Source organism: Daphnia magna, linkage group LG7 (genome assembly GCF_020631705.1).
Source record: "Daphnia magna isolate NIES linkage group LG7, ASM2063170v1.1, whole genome shotgun sequence".
In the NCBI taxonomy this organism is placed as follows: Eukaryota; Metazoa; Arthropoda; class Branchiopoda; order Diplostraca; family Daphniidae; genus Daphnia; species Daphnia magna.
In genome coordinates, this window is record NC_059188.1 from 2,716,178 (window position 1) to 2,734,109 (window position 17,932).

At 40.5% G+C, this 17,932-nt stretch overlaps 3 protein-coding genes, 1 long non-coding RNA gene and 1 pseudogene across 14 annotated transcripts; 2 read left to right on the forward strand and 3 right to left on the reverse strand.

The window, feature by feature from the left end:
- The first annotated feature begins 1,442 nt into the window (after positions 1-1,442).
- Positions 1,443-10,434, forward strand: LOC123474273 (dolichyl pyrophosphate Man9GlcNAc2 alpha-1,3-glucosyltransferase-like). Of its 10 annotated transcripts, none has more exons than XR_006648885.1 (4): positions 1,443-1,844; positions 1,920-2,098; positions 5,685-5,881; positions 5,952-6,696. XR_006648885.1 is itself a non-coding variant. In XM_045176223.1 (3 exons), exons 1-3 carry the CDS (start codon positions 5,083-5,085, stop codon positions 5,995-5,997), a joined length of 786 nt encoding a protein of 261 aa, XP_045032158.1. In that variant the 3' UTR covers positions 5,998-6,395. The 10 variants fall into 10 exon arrangements, 2 of the variants coding, with proteins under 2 accessions (XP_045032158.1, XP_045032157.1); XR_006648882.1 differs by having other exon boundaries at positions 1,447-1,836; positions 2,003-2,098; positions 5,952-6,692; XR_006648887.1 differs by lacking the exons at positions 5,685-5,881; positions 5,952-6,696 and adding an exon at positions 10,330-10,434 and having other exon boundaries at positions 1,447-1,844.
- Positions 3,015-5,042, reverse strand: LOC123474268 (extensin-2-like). The gene has a single exon (XM_045176211.1). The coding sequence runs from the start codon at positions 4,762-4,764 to the stop codon at positions 3,565-3,567; it is 1,200 nt and encodes a 399-aa protein (XP_045032146.1). The 5' UTR covers positions 4,765-5,042; the 3' UTR covers positions 3,015-3,564.
- An 8-nt stretch (positions 10,435-10,442) lies between the features above and the next one.
- LOC123474275 (dolichyl pyrophosphate Man9GlcNAc2 alpha-1,3-glucosyltransferase-like) lies at positions 10,443-15,189 on the forward strand. Of its 2 annotated transcripts, XM_045176228.1 has the most exons (5): positions 10,443-10,608; positions 10,775-10,870; positions 13,814-14,021; positions 14,081-14,653; positions 14,724-15,189. In XM_045176228.1, exons 3-5 carry the CDS (start codon positions 13,855-13,857, stop codon positions 14,767-14,769), a joined length of 786 nt encoding a protein of 261 aa, XP_045032163.1. In that variant the 5' UTR covers positions 10,443-10,608; positions 10,775-10,870; positions 13,814-13,854; the 3' UTR covers positions 14,770-15,189. The 2 variants fall into 2 exon arrangements, with proteins under 2 accessions (XP_045032163.1, XP_045032162.1); XM_045176227.1 differs by lacking the exons at positions 10,443-10,608; positions 10,775-10,870 and having other exon boundaries at positions 14,081-15,189.
- On the reverse strand, positions 11,787-13,576 carry LOC123474176 (annotated as a pseudogene).
- A 1,264-nt stretch (positions 15,190-16,453) lies between the features above and the next one.
- LOC123474297 lies at positions 16,454-17,160 on the reverse strand. Its single transcript, XR_006648911.1, has 2 exons — positions 17,003-17,160; positions 16,454-16,708 (listed from the first exon to the last, which is right to left on the reverse strand). It is a non-coding gene; the product is annotated as an uncharacterized LOC123474297 (long non-coding RNA).
- Between the last annotated feature and the right edge of the window lie 772 nt (positions 17,161-17,932).

Below are 17,932 nucleotides of genomic sequence, written 5' to 3' on the forward strand. Positions count from 1 at the left end.
AAGAAAAAAAGGTGAGTTGAGAAAAGCTAGAATACGGTTTTAGGTAAATCCAAGCATAAATTGGATTTTTAAGCAAAAAACAGTAAGTTAAGAAAAAATTCCATGCTTAAGTCAAGGCTAGAATACGGCCCCGGGAAGGTTCTCTTCGGTTGGCACTAGGTGGCACGTGAGTAGCACGGGACCGATGAGGCAAGAATTCGAAGTCCATTTAGGGGGGGTTTGTACCATGGGGTTTGTACCATGCTTTGGGGTTGTAGTTAGGTATTTTAACGTAGGCACAAGATGGGCATTTGGGCGGGCAACTTTCACCGCAAAGACCATTACAAGTATGTCCGCAACGAAACATTTTCTTGCACGGTTTGTCACACGGAGCTCGTTTACAAAACTCATAACAGGGGTGGTCACAAACTTCATGAGGACACTCCCATTCACACTTTTTTCGCTGGCAGGCGTCGATAAACAAGGGAGTCGACGAGCAGGCACACCGAATTTGCATTACATGATCATTTGATATGAGATTACATCCTACTGTGCTTTGTTTTTCCCCCTTTTCTTGAGTTGTGACAAATCATTAATCAAAACGAACCGAAAGTTTAGTTTTTGATTAGAAAAGTATTCGAACGCTAAATGCAAAATATAACAAAACGCTTATGATATTACTTCAAGATGGAACTATAATGCAAAAAGATTTTTTTTTGTTTTTGTTTTTTTTTTTAGATCTCAAAAAGTTCACGGTTGAGCGCCGTAGGGAACTGCCACCTAGGCCATGCCCGTGCTCCTTTTTGGTCCGTAGACCGAGGCGGAAGTTAGTTCCTCATTGAATGGAATTATGGTACATGCTGATGGACGCAAAGTACACAAAGAAAATGAGTGTGAAAACTCAAGTAAACTGGGCAACTTCGATTTACTTCCCCAATTCTTAGCAGAAGAATGCCCCACCTGACCATTTACGTGAACCTTCGCACAGTCCTAATCGTTTCTACGTTACTACCCCGTGGGTAGATAATTTCGAAACTATCGGGACTGCAACCGGGACTCACGTCAAATTTACTTGTTTAGCGGGGGTGGCAACTCCCAAAACCGACTTTCTTCCTACTCGAGTTTCAATACTTACCTATCATACTTAAGGCTTCATCAAGTCTTTTATACTGTCTCATAGTTGATCCAAAAGAGCTACAGCTCATTATGGCGTCAGTTTGGCTTTAATGCTAAATTTCGCAAACACGCTGAACTAGATTGACAATAATAAAAAATGAACTTTATTCGTCACTTGCTGTGTTACTTATTATTAAGAATCTCAATTATGCTAAACAAATTTTGACACGCAAAAAATGCTACAATAGAAACGGAAACGGTTGCACTCACGGATCGTGACTGGAACAAGTATAGCAATCCCGCCATAAGACCTAGAAGTTACTCTTCGGTTGCCACCAGGTGGCATATGAGTAGCATATTTCTATGAAATCTTTTGATGGCTGTCTGCTGTCTGCTTAAGTGGGCATTGATGGCATGTTAATTTTTAAAAAGTTTGTACTTCAAATATAGGAACTATCTTGCTTTCGGCGGATTATTCTCAGTTGGAACTTCGAATATTGGCGCATTTGAGCGAAGACGCAGGTCTTTGTTCTGTTCTAGCCAACCCGATGGCGATGTTTTCCGCGGCATTGTATCGGTTTGGAAAAAGAAAAAGCAAGAAGAAGTCAGAGACGATGAAAGGCAAAAAGCGAAACAAATCTGCTACGGGATTGTTTACGGCATGGGATGTAAAAGTTTAGCCGAACAGTTGGAAGTCGGGGAAGAAGAGGCTCAACTCTTTGTGAACACTTTCCACGCAAGGTATCCTAGTAAGTTAATCGTGTGTGTTGTCGATTCTGGATATAGCCTAATCTTTCTAATCTGATTACATCAATGCCTTTTAGGTATACAAAGCTTTATAACAAACACAGTTAACCAGTGCCGCACGAATGGATTTGATGATGTTGATGCCTAATTTTCTTGACAGGTCAACCGATGTGGAAAAAAATTCAGGAGGAAAATGAATTGAGCTGCTGACATTGGCCTATTCTGGAATACATCAGTTTGCATCATAATCAGAAAGGTAATATTGCCTCTTTTAATTCCTTATCCAGTTGTAGCTATGACTTGAGTCTGCGTAGATAAATTTCTTAGCTTTATTTGAAATTTGAGGCTGTGATAACTTTTTGAAAACGACAAGATATTTTCTAAACTAAAGCTTCACTAGATCTACCCAAAAGCAAGCAATCTTTATTTCAACATATAGATAGCAATTACTTGTTACACCAAAAGTACCCCGCCAGGGTGTGTTCTGTTATTTCCCGCCCGAATTATTTTGGGTAGCTTTTTTCTCAGAATTTATTAATCACATCGTCATGGTTTCAACTGCGCTAGGTTGGTTTACGTTAACGATCACATCATCGCCGTGTCTGATCCTTTTCGATTGCACTATATGATGCAGCGAGTGTGGGTGTATGTCGAAAATATAAATTACGCAGAAACCTCCATAGAAGGGAAACTTGTGTGATTAGCATCACACACACACACACACACACAAGAGAATCCAAACACATCCTTTGTTATTCAGATTATTTTCCCTTTTTTTTTTTTTTTTATGTGTAAGGACAAGAGAAGGAAAACGCTGGAACTGTGTGCTACAATCATGATTCTTCTTATATTCTCCTCCGCTGGAAAACGATACTTTATTGTGTCATGACCAAGATGCTTAACAGGCGTCGGAAACAAAAAAAAGAGGTTTGTCTTCCAACAAATGAATACAGACTTACTTGACTCCCAATTACAACTCGAAAGGTCAAGCGTTGGAATGGGATTGGCCCCCATTGCAATGCAAGACTGAATAGAGAGGTAAGAGCCCTCAGCTGATGTCACGATGTGGATCATATAGTACAGCAATATGATCTCCGTCCGGGCAGGTCTGGAGGTTACTCGATAACAAGTCAATCAAGTGCTTAGCGCAACCCTTTTTTTTCTTTTTTTTCTTTTTCAATAACTAAAATCCAAACTGGCTAACCAAAACTTCTAACATCTAGTCCGAATATTTGAGCATTTCCTTTTAAGGGAATTTCAGATTGAAATTAGGAAATTAACATTAGTGATGGAAATGCAAACTAAAAAATTTTACGCTACATCCTGCTACGCAATTAAAAACGGTAAAGATAAGTGGATTTCAACCTTGCCCAATTCAATGTTAATTGGCAAATGCAATCAATTGAAGCAATGTTCTATGCTACGCAACTAAATAGCTATATAAATTATACCAGACTGATGAATACCAATGATGTAAATCTCACTAATGTTCTAGTGTATAAATGCGTTCAGCAATTACAATGTTGTAGGGAAACAAATCGCTTTCATTAGCTTTATTTGATACAAAATAAAAAGAACGAGGGGATTTGTTAACGGCATTGTATCTGTATTCAACAATTCATTTGGAAACATTCGTATGGAAAACGACTAGTGAATGCATAAATGGAAATACTTATTTTGGAACGAGGACTGTAAATGATAAAATCAAATCTGAATATTCCATCATCGAGCTTGATGGACAGCGCAATTTTCACGATTAATAGTACTTGGGAGCATCAGTGTAGTAGGATGGGGTTGCATAGGTAGTTGTGTAGTAAGCTGGAGCCTCGGTGTAGTAGCCGGGAGTAGCATAGGTTGTTGAGGAGCTTCGGTGTAGTAAACCGGAGCGGCATATGTTGTAGTGTAGTACTTCGGGGCTTCTGTGTAATAGCTTGGGGCAGCATATGTTGTAGTGTATTGTGGAGCCGAATATTTGGGAGCCTCAGTGTAGTAAACTGGAGCAGCGTAAGTGGTGGTGTAGTACTTGGGGGCCTCGGTGTAGTAGCTTGGGGCACCATACGTTGTGTATTCGGATGCCTTTTTTGTGTAGTATTGCGGAGCCTCAGTGTAATAAGCTGGAGCGGCGTAAGTGGTGGTGTAGTATTCAGCTTTCGTCGTATAATACTCCGGGGCTTTAGTTGTGTAGTATTCAGCAGCCTCAGTATAGTAAGATTGAGCAGCATAAGTTGTGGTGTAGTAGCTAGGTTCGACGTAGTACGAAGGAGCAGTCGTGGTGTAGTAACTTGGGGCAGCGTAGTTCTTCGGGGCTTCAGTGTAGTAGGTCGGCTCGGAGTAGTAAGATGGGGCGGCTTCAGTGTAGTAAGTTGGTGCTACGTAATAGTTGGGCGCCTCTGTAGTTGTGTAGTACGACACGGTTGTCAGTGTAGCTTGGAGCAGAGTAATATTTTGGGGCCTCGGTGTAGTAAACTGGTGAAGCGTAAGTTGTGGTGTAATACTCAGGGCCTTTGTGGTATAGTAGGTGGGAGCCTCGGTGTAGTAGCTTGGAGTGGCATACGTTGTCGTGTAATATACTGGCGCTTCTGTGTAATAGCTCGGTGCGGAGTAGTATTTTGGTTCCTCCGTATAGTAAGTCGGAGCTGCATACGTGGTGGTGTAGTATTCAGGAGCCTTGGTGCTGTAATACTTGGGAGCCTCGGTGTAGTAAGTGGGGGCCGCATATGTTGTGGGGTAGTACTCGGGCGCCTTTGTAGTGTAATAACTGGGGGCAGCATACGTCGTGGTGTTGTACGGCGCAGCAGTGGTGTAGTACGGCGCAGCAGTAGTCGTCTGGTATGAATAACTACCGTACTCGGAAGAAGACGAATCCATCGGCACACCCATGGTCCACCCAGCCATCAGTGACACGACAGCCAGTAGCAGCATAATACCATAAAAAGCTGCTGCAATCAAACCATTGGTTTTAATAAATCAGTTACATAATTGCAGTCATCAAAACTTTCAACAATCAATCCACCTCTATATACAACATACAAATCCTTTAACTCAACAATTGCATTGTCATATTAACACACAAAAAAGGATGAGACAAGTTGAAATGTATACTTTACCCATAATTGCAGGCTGCGACTTGAAGACACTAAATTAACTCAGCTATTTTTGTTTTTTTGTTTGGTTTTTTCGTTTTGTTATTTATTTTTAGTGATTTTCGTCATAGTAGTCATAGCGTAGTAAGGATTCACTATGGAGGTCCCTTACAAGTTAGAAGTGATTGCTTTGACTACAATCATCATTAAACTGGGTGTCTCAGTTTTCCCATATTCTGGCAAAAATCAACCTCCAAAATTTGGAGATTATGAAGCTCAAAGACATTGGATGGAAATTACGGTTAACTTACCCATACAGGATTGGTAGGTTTGATGTCGAGATAGGTTGGCTGATATTATTCATAGGATATCCATCTCATCAGGTATAGAAATACAACAGACAATGATTTATTGTACTGGGGACTGGATTACCCTCCTCTCACAGCATATCAAAGCTACCTAACTGGATCGGTGGCTAAGAAAATCAACCAAGACTATGTAAAACTCCATGTGTCTCAGGGATTTGAAAACTTTGACCACCAATATTTCATGAGGATGTCCGTCCTTGTGTCTGATTGTATTTTCTTTGTCAGTGCACTTTATTTTTACATTAGAAGCTTGAAGATGAGTAATAAGTACAAATGGGTTTTCTTTGCTTTGTCCTCACACTCTGGACTCACCCTTATAGATTATGGTCATTTTCAGTACAATTGTGTTTCGTTGGGGTTGACCTTGTGGGCAATCATTTTTGTTTCTCAGGGAAAGAATGTGTTAGCAGCAATTGCCTTTTCAGCTGCCTTAAACTTTAAGCAGATGGAGTTGTATCATGCAATACTTCTATTTGCTGGCTTCTATTTGCTGGCTTCCTGTCAACCTAAAGGTTCCTCACTTCCCTCCCAACTAAAGAATTTGGTCCAGATTGGCGCTGCCACAGTGGCGACCTTTGCAATCATTTGGTATCCATTTCTTCAAATTCATGATTGGCTATTACAGCAAGTCATCGTCAGACTCTTTATTCCTTTTCAGCGTGGAATCTTTGAAGACTATGTCGCCAATTTTTGGTGCACGCTAAATGTTGTGATCAAAATCAAACGACTATTAAACCCAACCTCAATCGCCTCGGGAACTATCACCTAGGCCATGCCCGTGCCTGAAAGAAAAAGTCAGGACGTTGATTCGAACGGATTCGAATGCAACGAGCACTAAGTACGGTCACATTATTGGAGGAATGACCGTGTGCTTGGTTCGTGATTTGGAGTCACAAGTGATAGCTGCAAGCTGATATCACTCGAACCACTGCACCAACCCCACTAAGCGTATACTTACCTATCATACTTACCATACGAAATTTGCTTCATCAAGTCTTTTATACTGTCTCATAGATGATCGAAAAAAGCTGCAGCTCATTATGGCGTCAGTTTAGCTTTAATGCTAAATTTCGCAAACACGGTGAACTAGATTGACAATAATAAAAAATGAACTTTATTTGTCACTTGCTGTGTTACTTATTATTAAGAATCTCAATTATGCTAAACAAATTTTGACACGCAAAAAATGCTACAATAGAAACGGAAACGGTTGCACTCACGGATCGTGACTGGAACATGTATACCAATCCCGCCATAAGACCTAGAAGTTACTCTTCGGTTGCCACCAGGTGGCATATGAGTAGCATATTTCTATGAATATGAAATCTTTTGATGGCTGTCGTTCGGCCCGTTAAATTGGCGATTGTATGGAAGTGAAAATGACTAGCTGGTTGGTTACTACAGTCAGTATGTCGTATTGTGCACGTCATATTCTTCGCCCTTTTTGTAAGCCCAACAAAAAAAAAAGAAGTTCGAGAGTAGGTACAAAACAAAAACCTCTTTCAACAACAAACAACAACAAAAAAAATAATCCCCCTAGAAAAAAAAAGAAAAATAAAAAAAAATATATGGGGGGGGAAGAAAACCGGACCCCCCCCCGCCGCCCCCCCCCCCCCAATTTTTTTTTCCAAAAAAAAAAAAAAAAAAAAATAAAAAAAAAAAAAAAAAAAAAAAAAAACAACCCCCCCCCAAAATAAAAAAAAAAAAAAAAAATTTTTAAAACCCCCCCCCCCAGATTGTTTTCTGTAGATGACAGAAAACGGCAGAAACGACAAGAAGACTCATGCCTGAACAGATTCGTTCTGTTCTGTTATAATCTAGTAAATGCTTTTGTATTGTACAAATGCAATTTTAGTTTCGATCGAACTGATCACACCGGAATCTTTTCAGCCTTGTTAGATTGTGGGGTAAATGATGTCGCTGTGCGCACTGCAAAAATGTTTTTCTTTTTCTCGTAGAAGCCGACTTTGAATCAAATGTAAAACAAAACAAAAACTCAAGCAATCATTTTAGTTTATATTGTTATGAATTGGATTCTGGGAAACTAATTCGAAGGCAACGTTATATCCACTTCAAGAGAAACAGACGAATGATTGTCGTCGGAGAGAAAAGGAGGGAAGAAGCGGGAAGAAGAGCAAAAAGAAAAAGGGATGGCATTGAGTTTAGTACAGCGAAGACGAGTGCAGACGTTCTGGGGTAGATGGCTAGCTGGGAAAGTGTGGCTGGCTTTGCCCAGCAATCGAAGGTGTGATGGCTTAAAGAGAGAGAGAGAAGAAGACAGGAGAGAGCGAGAGAGACTGAAGGTGAAATACAGAGAGAGAGGCGCCAGGCATAACGATATAAATATGTAAAAATTTGCCATGTTGATTGAATACTGGCTGATGGGTAGGTCGAATGAGGTTAAGGCTATGTTACCCCAAAAACAAAGATTGTTTTTCTTTGCTATTTTTCAATCTTGAAATTTTTGTTTTGGGGGTTATGGGCTTATTTTGAAAACGGCCCTTAAGATTAGTTTACTTGATTGCGCCTTCCCAATTATTGCTGCTTATTCCCCCCATGCGTTTACAAAATAAACAGCTAAATCTAATAGTCTACCCTAACGGACATTAACTTAGATGAACTCGCTGCAGCTCATTCCGACTTCTTAAAGCCGCATCATCACCACAACTTTGAGCAGTCCGAGGGTCACGACAAGAATTTATTTACATTTCTGCCTGATTTATATAAAACAGAATTAAAACATATTTGTGATGGTTAACTGCAGAGAACGTGAAAAAGAATGGGTTTGGGCGTCCTATTAATCCACCGTTTATAATTCATGTGGACACCTAATTTCCTCCATTTGGAGTTTATAGCCTTTGCTTTCCATGTAACCAGCCAGTGTGGTCATTATTCCAATCGTTTATTCAAACTTGCGTCACTCTTTCATCCATCGTCGACCTGCAATTAGCATTAGATAAACACTCATTAGTAACGCATACGGTATCACGCATAGTAACGGCGCTATAGCGAACCAACACCGTTACCAAACGAAAAACGTTTTATCAAGTCTTTTATACTGTACCAAAGAGACTGGCAAAACGCTACGGCTCTTTATGGCACAAGTTTACGTTTCATGTTAAATTTCGCAAACAGAATAAACTGAATTGACAATAATAACAAATGAACTTTATTCGTTACTTCTTTTTTATTATCTATTGAATAGAATCTTGTTTATGCTAGATAGATACTTACATATGAAAAACGCTACAATAGAAAAATCGTATGGTCTATTGTTAATCACGGATCGTGAATGGAACGTGTATCAGTCCCGCCGTAAGACCGGGAAGGTTCTCTTCGGTTGGCACTAGGTGGCACGTGAGTAGCACGGGACCGATGAGGCAAGAATTCGAAGTCCATTTAGGGGGGTTTGTACCATGGGGTTTGTACCATGCTTTGGGGTTGTAGTTAGGTATTTTAACGTAGGCACAAGATGGGCATTTGGGCGGGCAACTTTCACCGCAAAGACCATTACAAGTATGTCCGCAACGAAACATTTTCTTGCACGGTTTGTCACACGGAGCTCGTTTACAAAACTCATAACAGGGGTGGTCACAAACTTCATGAGGACACTCCCATTCACACTTTTTTCGCTGGCAGGCGTCGATAAACAAGGGAGTCGACGAGCAGGCACACCGAATTTGCATTACATGATCATTTGATATGAGATTACATCCTACTGTGCTTTGTTTTTCCCCCTTTTCTTGAGTTGTGACAAATCATTAATCAAAACGAACCGAAAGTTTAGTTTTTGATTAGAAAAGTATTCGAACGCTAAATGCAAAATATAACAAAACGCTTATGATATTACTTCAAGATGGAACTATAATGCAAAAAGATTTTTTTTTTGTTTTTGTTTTTTTTTTTTAGATCTCAAAAAGTTCACGGTTGAGCGCCGTAGGGAACTGCCACCTAGGCCATGCCCGTGCTCCTTTTTGGTCCGTAGACCGAGGCGGAAGTTAGTTCCTCATTGAATGGAATTATGGTACATGCTGATGGACGCAAAGTACACAAAGAAAATGAGTGTGAAAACTCAAGTAAACTGGGCAACTTCGATTTACTTCCCCAATTCTTAGCAGAAGAATGCCCCACCTGACCATTTACGTGAACCTTCGCACAGTCCTAATCGTTTCTACGTTACTACCCCGTGGGTAGATAATTTCGAAACTATCGGGACTGCAACCGGGACTCACGTCAAATTTACTTGTTTAGCGGGGGGTGGCAACTCCCAAAACCGACTTTCTTCCTACTCGAGTTTCAATACTTACCTATCATACTTAAGGCTTCATCAAGTCTTTTATACTGTCTCATAGTTGATCCAAAAGAGCTACAGCTCATTATGGCGTCAGTTTGGCTTTAATGCTAAATTTCGCAAACACGCTGAACTAGATTGACAATAATAAAAAATGAACTTTATTCGTCACTTGCTGTGTTACTTATTATTAAGAATCTCAATTATGCTAAACAAATTTTGACACGCAAAAAATGCTACAATAGAAACGGAAACGGTTGCACTCACGGATCGTGACTGGAACAAGTATAGCAATCCCGCCATAAGACCTAGAAGTTACTCTTCGGTTGCCACCAGGTGGCATATGAGTAGCATATTTCTATGAAATCTTTTGATGGCTGTCTGCTGTCTGCTTAAGTGGGCATTGATGGCATGTTAATTTTTAATAAGTTTTTTTTGGGGGGGGGGGGGGGGGGGTGAAAAAGGCTTGGGTGGGGGGGCTTTTTAACCCCCCCCACCCCCCCCGGGATAACACCCCCCCCCCCCCCCCCCCCCCCCCCCCCCCCACACCCCCCCCCCACCCCAAAAAAAAAAAAAAAAAAAAACCCCCCCCCCCCCCCCCCCCAAAAAAAAAAAAAAAAAAAAAAAAAACCCAAAAGGTTTTAAAAGGCCCCCCCAAAAGCCCCAAAAAAAAAAAAAAAAAAAAAAAAAAAAAAAAAAAAAAAAAAAAAAAAAAAAAAAAAAAAAGTTTGTACTTCAAATATAGGAACTATCTTGCTTTCGGCGGATTATTCTCAGTTGGAACTTCGAATATTGGCGCATTTGAGCGAAGACGCAGGTCTTTGTTCTGTTCTAGCCAACCCGATGGCGATGTTGTATCGGTTTGGAAAAAGAAAAAGCAAGAAGAAGTCAGAGACGATGAAAGGCAAAAAGCGAAACAAATCTGCTACGGGATTGTTTACGGCATGGGATGTAAAAGTTTAGCCGAACAGTTGGAAGTCGGGGAAGAAGAGGCTCAACTCTTTGTGAACACTTTCCACGCAAGGTATCCTAGTAAGTTAATCGTGTGTGTTGTCGATTCTGGATATAGCCTAATCTTTCTAATCTGATTACATCAATGCCTTTTAGGTATACAAAGCTTTATAACAAACACAGTTAACCAGTGCCGCACGAATGGATTTGATGATGTTGATGCCTAATTTTCTTGACAGGTCAACCGATGTGGAAAAAAATTCAGGAGGAAAATGAATTGAGCTGCTGACATTGGCCTATTCTGGAATACATCAGTTTGCATCATAATCAGAAAGGTAATATTGCCTCTTTTAATTCCTTATCCAGTTGTAGCTATGACTTGAGTCTGCGTAGATAAATTTCTTAGCTTTATTTGAAATTTGAGGCTGTGATAACTTTTTGAAAACGACAAGATATTTTCTAAACTAAAGCTTCACTAGATCTACCCAAAAGCAAGCAATCTTTATTTCAACATATAGATAGCAATTACTTGTTACACCAAAAGTACCCCGCCAGGGTGTGTTCTGTTATTTCCCGCCCGAATTATTTTGGGTAGCTTTTTTCTCAGAATTTATTAATCACATCGTCATGGTTTCAACTGCGCTAGGTTGGTTTACGTTAACGATCACATCATCGCCGTGTCTGATCCTTTTCGATTGCACTATATGATGCAGCGAGTGTGGGTGTATGTCGAAAATATAAATTACGCAGAAACCTCCATAGAAGGGAAACTTGTGTGATTAGCATCACACACACACACACACACACAAGAGAATCCAAACACGTCCTTTGTTATTCAGATTATTTTCCCTTTTTTTTTTTTTTTTTTTGTGTAAGGACAAGAGAAGGAAAACGCTGGAACTGTGTGCTACAATCATGATTCTTCTTATATTCTCCTCCGCTGGAAAACGATACTTTATTGTGTCATGACCAAGATGCTTAACAGGCGTCGGAAACAAAAAAAGAGGTTTGTCTTCCAACAAATGAATACAGACTTACTTGACTCCCAATTACAACTCGAAAGGTCAAGCGTTGGAATGGGATTGGCCCCCATTGCAATGCAAGACTGAATAGAGAGGTAAGAGCCCTCAGCTGATGTCACGATGTGGATCATATAGTACAGCAATATGATCTCCGTCCGGGCAGGTCTGGAGGTTACTCGATAACAAGTCAATCAAGTGCTTAGCGCAACCCTTTTTTTTCTTTTTTTTCTTTTTCAATAACTAAAATCCAAACTGGCTAACCAAAACTTCTAACATCTAGTCCGAATATTTGAGCATTTCCTTTTAAGGGAATTTCAGATTGAAATTAGGAAATTAACATTAGTGATGGAAATGCAAACTAAAAAATTTTACGCTACATCCTGCTACGCAATTAAAAACGGTAAAGATAAGTGGATTTCAACCTTGCCCAATTCAATGTTAATTGGCAAATGCAATCAATTGAAGCAATGTTCTATGCTACGCAACTAAATAGCTATATAAATTATACCAGACTGATGAATACCAATGATGTAAATCTCACTAATGTTCTAGTGTATAAATGCGTTCAGCAATTACAATGTTGTAGGGAAACAAATCGCTTTCATTAGCTTTATTTGATACAAAATAAAAAGAACGAGGGGATTTGTTAACGGCATTGTATCTGTATTCAACAATTCATTTGGAAACATTCGTATGGAAAACGACTAGTGAATGCATAAATGGAAATACTTATTTTGGAACGAGGACTGTAAATGATAAAATCAAATCGGAATATTCCATCATCGAGCTTGATGGACAGCGCAATTTTCACGATTAATAGTACTTGGGAGCATCAGTGTAGTAGGATGGGGTTGCATAGGTAGTTGTGTAGTAAGCTGGAGCCTCGGTGTAGTAGCCGGGAGTAGCATAGGTTGTTGAGGAGCTTCGGTGTAGTAAACCGGAGCGGCATATGTTGTAGTGTAGTACTTCGGGGCTTCTGTATAATAGCTTGGGGCAGCATATGTTGTAGTGTATTGTGGAGCCGAATATTTGGGAGCCTCAGTGTAGTAAACTGGAGCAGCGTAAGTGGTGGTGTAGTACTTGGGGGCCTCGGTGTAGTAGCTTGGGGCACCATACGTTGTGTATTCGGATGCCTTTTTTGTGTAGTATTGCGGAGCCTCAGTGTAATAAGCTGGAGCGGCGTAAGTGGTGGTGTAGTATTCAGCTTTCGTCGTATAATACTCCGGGGCTTTAGTTGTGTAGTATTCAGCAGCCTCAGTATAGTAAGATTGAGCAGCATAAGTTGTGGTGTAGTAGCTAGGTTCGACGTAGTACGAAGGAGCAGTCGTGGTGTAGTAACTTGGGGCAGCGTAGTTCTTCGGGGCTTCAGTGTAGTAGGTCGGCTCGGAGTAGTAAGATGGGGCGGCTTCAGTGTAGTAAGTTGGTGCTACGTAATAGTTGGGCGCCTCTGTAGTTGTGTAGTACGACACGGTTGTCAGTGTAGCTTGGAGCAGAGTAATATTTTGGGGCCTCGGTGTAGTAAACTGGTGAAGCGTAAGTTGTGGTGTAATACTCAGGGGCCTTTGTGGTATAGTAGGTGGGAGCCTCGGTGTAGTAGCTTGGAGTGGCATACGTTGTCGTGTAATATACTGGCGCTTCTGTGTAATAGCTCGGTGCGGAGTAGTATTTTGGTTCCTCCGTATAGTAAGTCGGAGCTGCATACGTGGTGGTGTAGTATTCAGGAGCCTTGGTGCTGTAATACTTGGGAGCCTCGGTGTAGTAAGTGGGGGCCGCATATGTTGTGGGGTAGTACTCGGGCGCCTTTGTAGTGTAATAACTGGGGGCAGCATACGTCGTGGTGTTGTACGGCGCAGCAGTGGTGTAGTACGGCGCAGCAGTAGTCGTCTGGTATGAATAACTACCGTACTCGGAAGAAGACGAATCCATCGGCACACCCATGGTCCACCCAGCCATCAGTGACACGACAGCCAGTAGCAGCATAATACCATAAAAAGCTGCTGCAATCAAACCATTGGTTTTAATAAATCAGTTACATAATTGCAGTCATCAAAACTTTCAACAATCAATCCACCTCTATATACAACATACAAATCCTTTAACTCAACAATTGCATTGTCATATTAACACACAAAAAGGATGAGACAAGTTGAAATGTATACTTTACCCATAATTGCAGGCTGCGACTTGAAGACACTAAATTAACTCAGCTATTTTTGTTTTTTTGTTTGGTTTTTTCGTTTTGTTATTTATTTTTAGTGATTTTCGTCATAGTAGTCATAGCGTAGTAAGGATTCACTATGGAGGTCCCTTACAAGTTAGAAGTGATTGCTTTGACTACAATCATCATTAAACTGGGTGTCTCAGTTTTCCCATATTCTGGCAAAAATCAACCTCCAAAATTTGGAGATTATGAAGCTCAAAGACATTGGATGGAAATTACGGTTAACTTACCCATACAGGATTGGTAGGTTTGATGTCGAGATAGGTTGGCTGATATTATTCATAGGATATCCATCTCATCAGGTATAGAAATACAACAGACAATGATTTATTGTACTGGGGACTGGATTACCCTCCTCTCACAGCATATCAAAGCTACCTAACTGGATCGGTGGCTAAGAAAATCAACCAAGACTATGTAAAACTCCATGTGTCTCAGGGATTTGAAAACTTTGACCACCAATATTTCATGAGGATGTCCGTCCTTGTGTCTGATTGTATTTTCTTTGTCAGTGCACTTTATTTTTACATTAGAAGCTTGAAGATGAGTAATAAGTACAAATGGGTTTTCTTTGCTTTGTCCTCACACTCTGGACTCACCCTTATAGATTATGGTCATTTTCAGTACAATTGTGTTTCGTTGGGGTTGACCTTGTGGGCAATCATTTTTGTTTCTCAGGGAAAGAATGTGTTAGCAGCAATTGCCTTTTCAGCTGCCTTAAACTTTAAGCAGATGGAGTTGTATCATGCAATACTTCTATTTGCTGGCTTCTATTTGCTGGCTTCCTGTCAACCTAAAGGTTCCTCACTTCCCTCCCAACTAAAGAATTTGGTCCAGATTGGCGCTGCCACAGTGGCGACCTTTGCAATCATTTGGTATCCATTTCTTCAAATTCATGATTGGCTTTTACAGCAAGTCATCGTCAGACTCTTTATTCCTTTTCAGCGTGGAATCTTTGAAGACTATGTCGCCAATTTTTGGTGCACGCTAAATGTTGTGATCAAAATCAAACGACTATTAAACCCAACCTCAATCACCTCGGGAACTATCACCTAGGCCATGCCCGTGCCTGAAAGAAAAAGTCAGGACGTTGATTCGAACGGATTCGAATGCAACGAGCACTAAGTACGGTCACATTATTGGAGGAATGACCGTGTGCTTGGTTCGTGATTTGGAGTCACAAGTGATAGCTGCAAGCTGATATCACTCGAACCACTGCACCAACCCCACTAAGCGTATACTTACCTATCATACTTACCATACGAAATTTGCTTCATCAAGTCTTTTATACTGTCTCATAGATGATCGAAAAAAGCTGCAGCTCATTATGGCGTCAGTTTAGCTTTAATGCTAAATTTCGCAAACACGGTGAACTAGATTGACAATAATAAAAAATGAACTTTATTCGTCACTTGCTGTGTTACTTATTATTAAGAATCTCAATTATGCTAAACAAATTTTGACACGCAAAAAATGCTACAATAGAAACGGAAACGGTTGCACTCACGGATCGTGACTGGAACATGTATACCAATCCCGCCATAAGACCTAGAAGTTACTCTTCGGTTGCCACCAGGTGGCATATGAGTAGCATATTTCTATGAATATGAAATCTTTTGATGGCTGTCGTTCGGCCCGTTAAATTGGCGATTGTATGGAAGTGAAAATGACTAGCTGGTTGGTTACTACAGTCAGTATGTCGTATTGTGCACGTCATATTCGCCTTGTTTTCTGTAGATGACAGAAAACGGCAGAAACGACAAGAAGACTCATGCCTGAACAGATTCGTTCTGTTCTGTTATAATCTAGTAAATGCTTTTGTATTGTACAAATGCAATTTTAGTTTCGATCGAACTGATCACACCGGAATCTTTTCAGCCTTGTTAGATTGTGGGGTAAATGATGTCGCTGTGCGCACTGCAAAAATGTTTTTCTTTTTCTCGTAGAAGCCGACTTTGAATCAAATGTAAAACAAAACAAAAACTCAAGCAATCATTTTAGTTTATATTGTTATGAATTGGATTCTGGGAAACTCATTCGAAGGCAACGTTATATCCACTTCAAGAGAAACAGACGAATGATTGTCGTCGGAGAGAAAAGGAGGGAAGAAGCGGGAAGAAGAGCAAAAAGAAAAAGGGATGGCATTGAGTTTAGTACAGCGAAGACGAGTGCAGACGTTCTGGGGTAGATGGCTAGCTGGGAAAGTGTGGCTGGCTTTGCCCAGCAATCGAAGGTGTGATGGCTTAAAGAGAGAGAGAGAAGAAGACAGGAGAGAGCGAGAGAGACTGAAGGTGAAATACAGAGAGAGAGGCGCCAGGCATAACGATATAAATATGTAAAAATTTGCCATGTTGATTGAATACTGGCTGATGGGTAGGTCGAATGAGGTTAAGGCTATGTTACCCCCAAAAACAAAGATTGTTTTTCTTTGCTATTTTTCAATCTTGAAATTTTTGTTTTGGGGGTTATGGGCTTATTTTGAAAACGGCCCTTAAGATTAGTTTACTTGATTGCGCCTTCCCAATTATTGCTGCTTATTCCCCCCCATGCGTTTACAAAATAAACAGCTAAATCTAATAGTCTACCCTAACGGACATTAACTTAGATGAACTCGCTGCAGCTCATTCCGACTTCTTAAAGCCGCATCATCACCACAACTTTGAGCAGTCCGAGGGTCACGACAAGAATTTATTTACATTTCTGCCTGATTTATATAAAACAGAATTAAAACATATTTGTGATGGTTAACTGCAGAGAACGTGAAAAAAGAATGGGCTTGGGCGTCCTATTAATCCACCGTTTATAATTCATGTGGACACCTAATTTCCTCCATTTGGAGTTTATAGCCTTTGCTTTCCATGTAACCAGCCAGTGTGGTCATTATTCCAATCGTTATTCAAACTTGCGTCACTCTTTCATCCATCGTCGACCTGCAATTAGCATTAGATAAACACTCATTAGTAACGCATACGGTATCACGCATAGTAACGGCGCTATAGCGAACCAACACCGTTACCAAACGAAAAACGTTTTATCAAGTCTTTTATACTGTACCAAAGAGACTGGCAAAACGCTACGGCTCTTTATGGCACAAGTTTACGTTTCATGTTAAATTTCGCAAACAGAATAAACTGAATTGACAATAATAACAAATGAACTTTATTCGTTACTTCTTTTTTATTATCTATTGAATAGAATCTTGTTTATGCTAGATAGATACTTACATATGAAAAACGCTACAATAGAAAAATCGTATGGTCTATTGTTAATCACGGATCGTGAATGGAACGTGTATCAGTCCCGCCGTAAGACCGGGAAGGTTCTCTTCGGTTGGCACTAGGTGGCACGTGAGTAGCACGGGACCGATGAGGCAAGAATTCGAAGTCCATTTAGGGGGGTTTGTACCATGGGGTTTGTACCATGCTTTGGGGTTGTAGTTAGGTATTTTAACGTAGGCACAAGATGGGCATTTGGGCGGGCAACTTTCACCGCAAAGACCATTACAAGTATGTCCGCAACGAAACATTTTCTTGCACGGTTTGTCACACGGAGCTCGTTTACAAAACTCATAACAGGGGTGGTCACAAACTTCATGAGGACACTCCCATTCACACTTTTTTCGCTGGCAGGCGTCGATAAACAAGGGAGTCGACGAGCAGGCACACCGAATTTGCATTACATGATCATTTGATATGAGATTACATCCTACTGTGCTTTGTTTTTCCCCCTTTTCTTGAGTTGTGACAAATCATTAATCAAAACGAACCGAAAGTTTAGTTTTTGATTAGAAAAGTATTCGAACGCTAAATGCAAAATATAACAAAACGCTTATGATATTACTTCAAGATGGAACTATAATGCAAAAAGATTTTTTTTGTTTTTGTTTTTTTTTTTAGATCTCAAAAAGTTCACGGTTGAGCGCCGTAGGGAACTGCCACCTAGGCCATGCCCGTGCTCCTTTTTGGTCCGTAGACCGAGGCGGAAGTTAGTTCCTCATTGAATGGAATTATGGTACATGCTGATGGACGCAAAGTACACAAAGAAAATGAGTGTGAAAACTCAAGTAAACTGGGCAACTTCGATTTACTTCCCCAATTCTTAGCAGAAGAATGCCCCACCTGACCATTTACGTGAACCTTCGCACAGTCCTAATC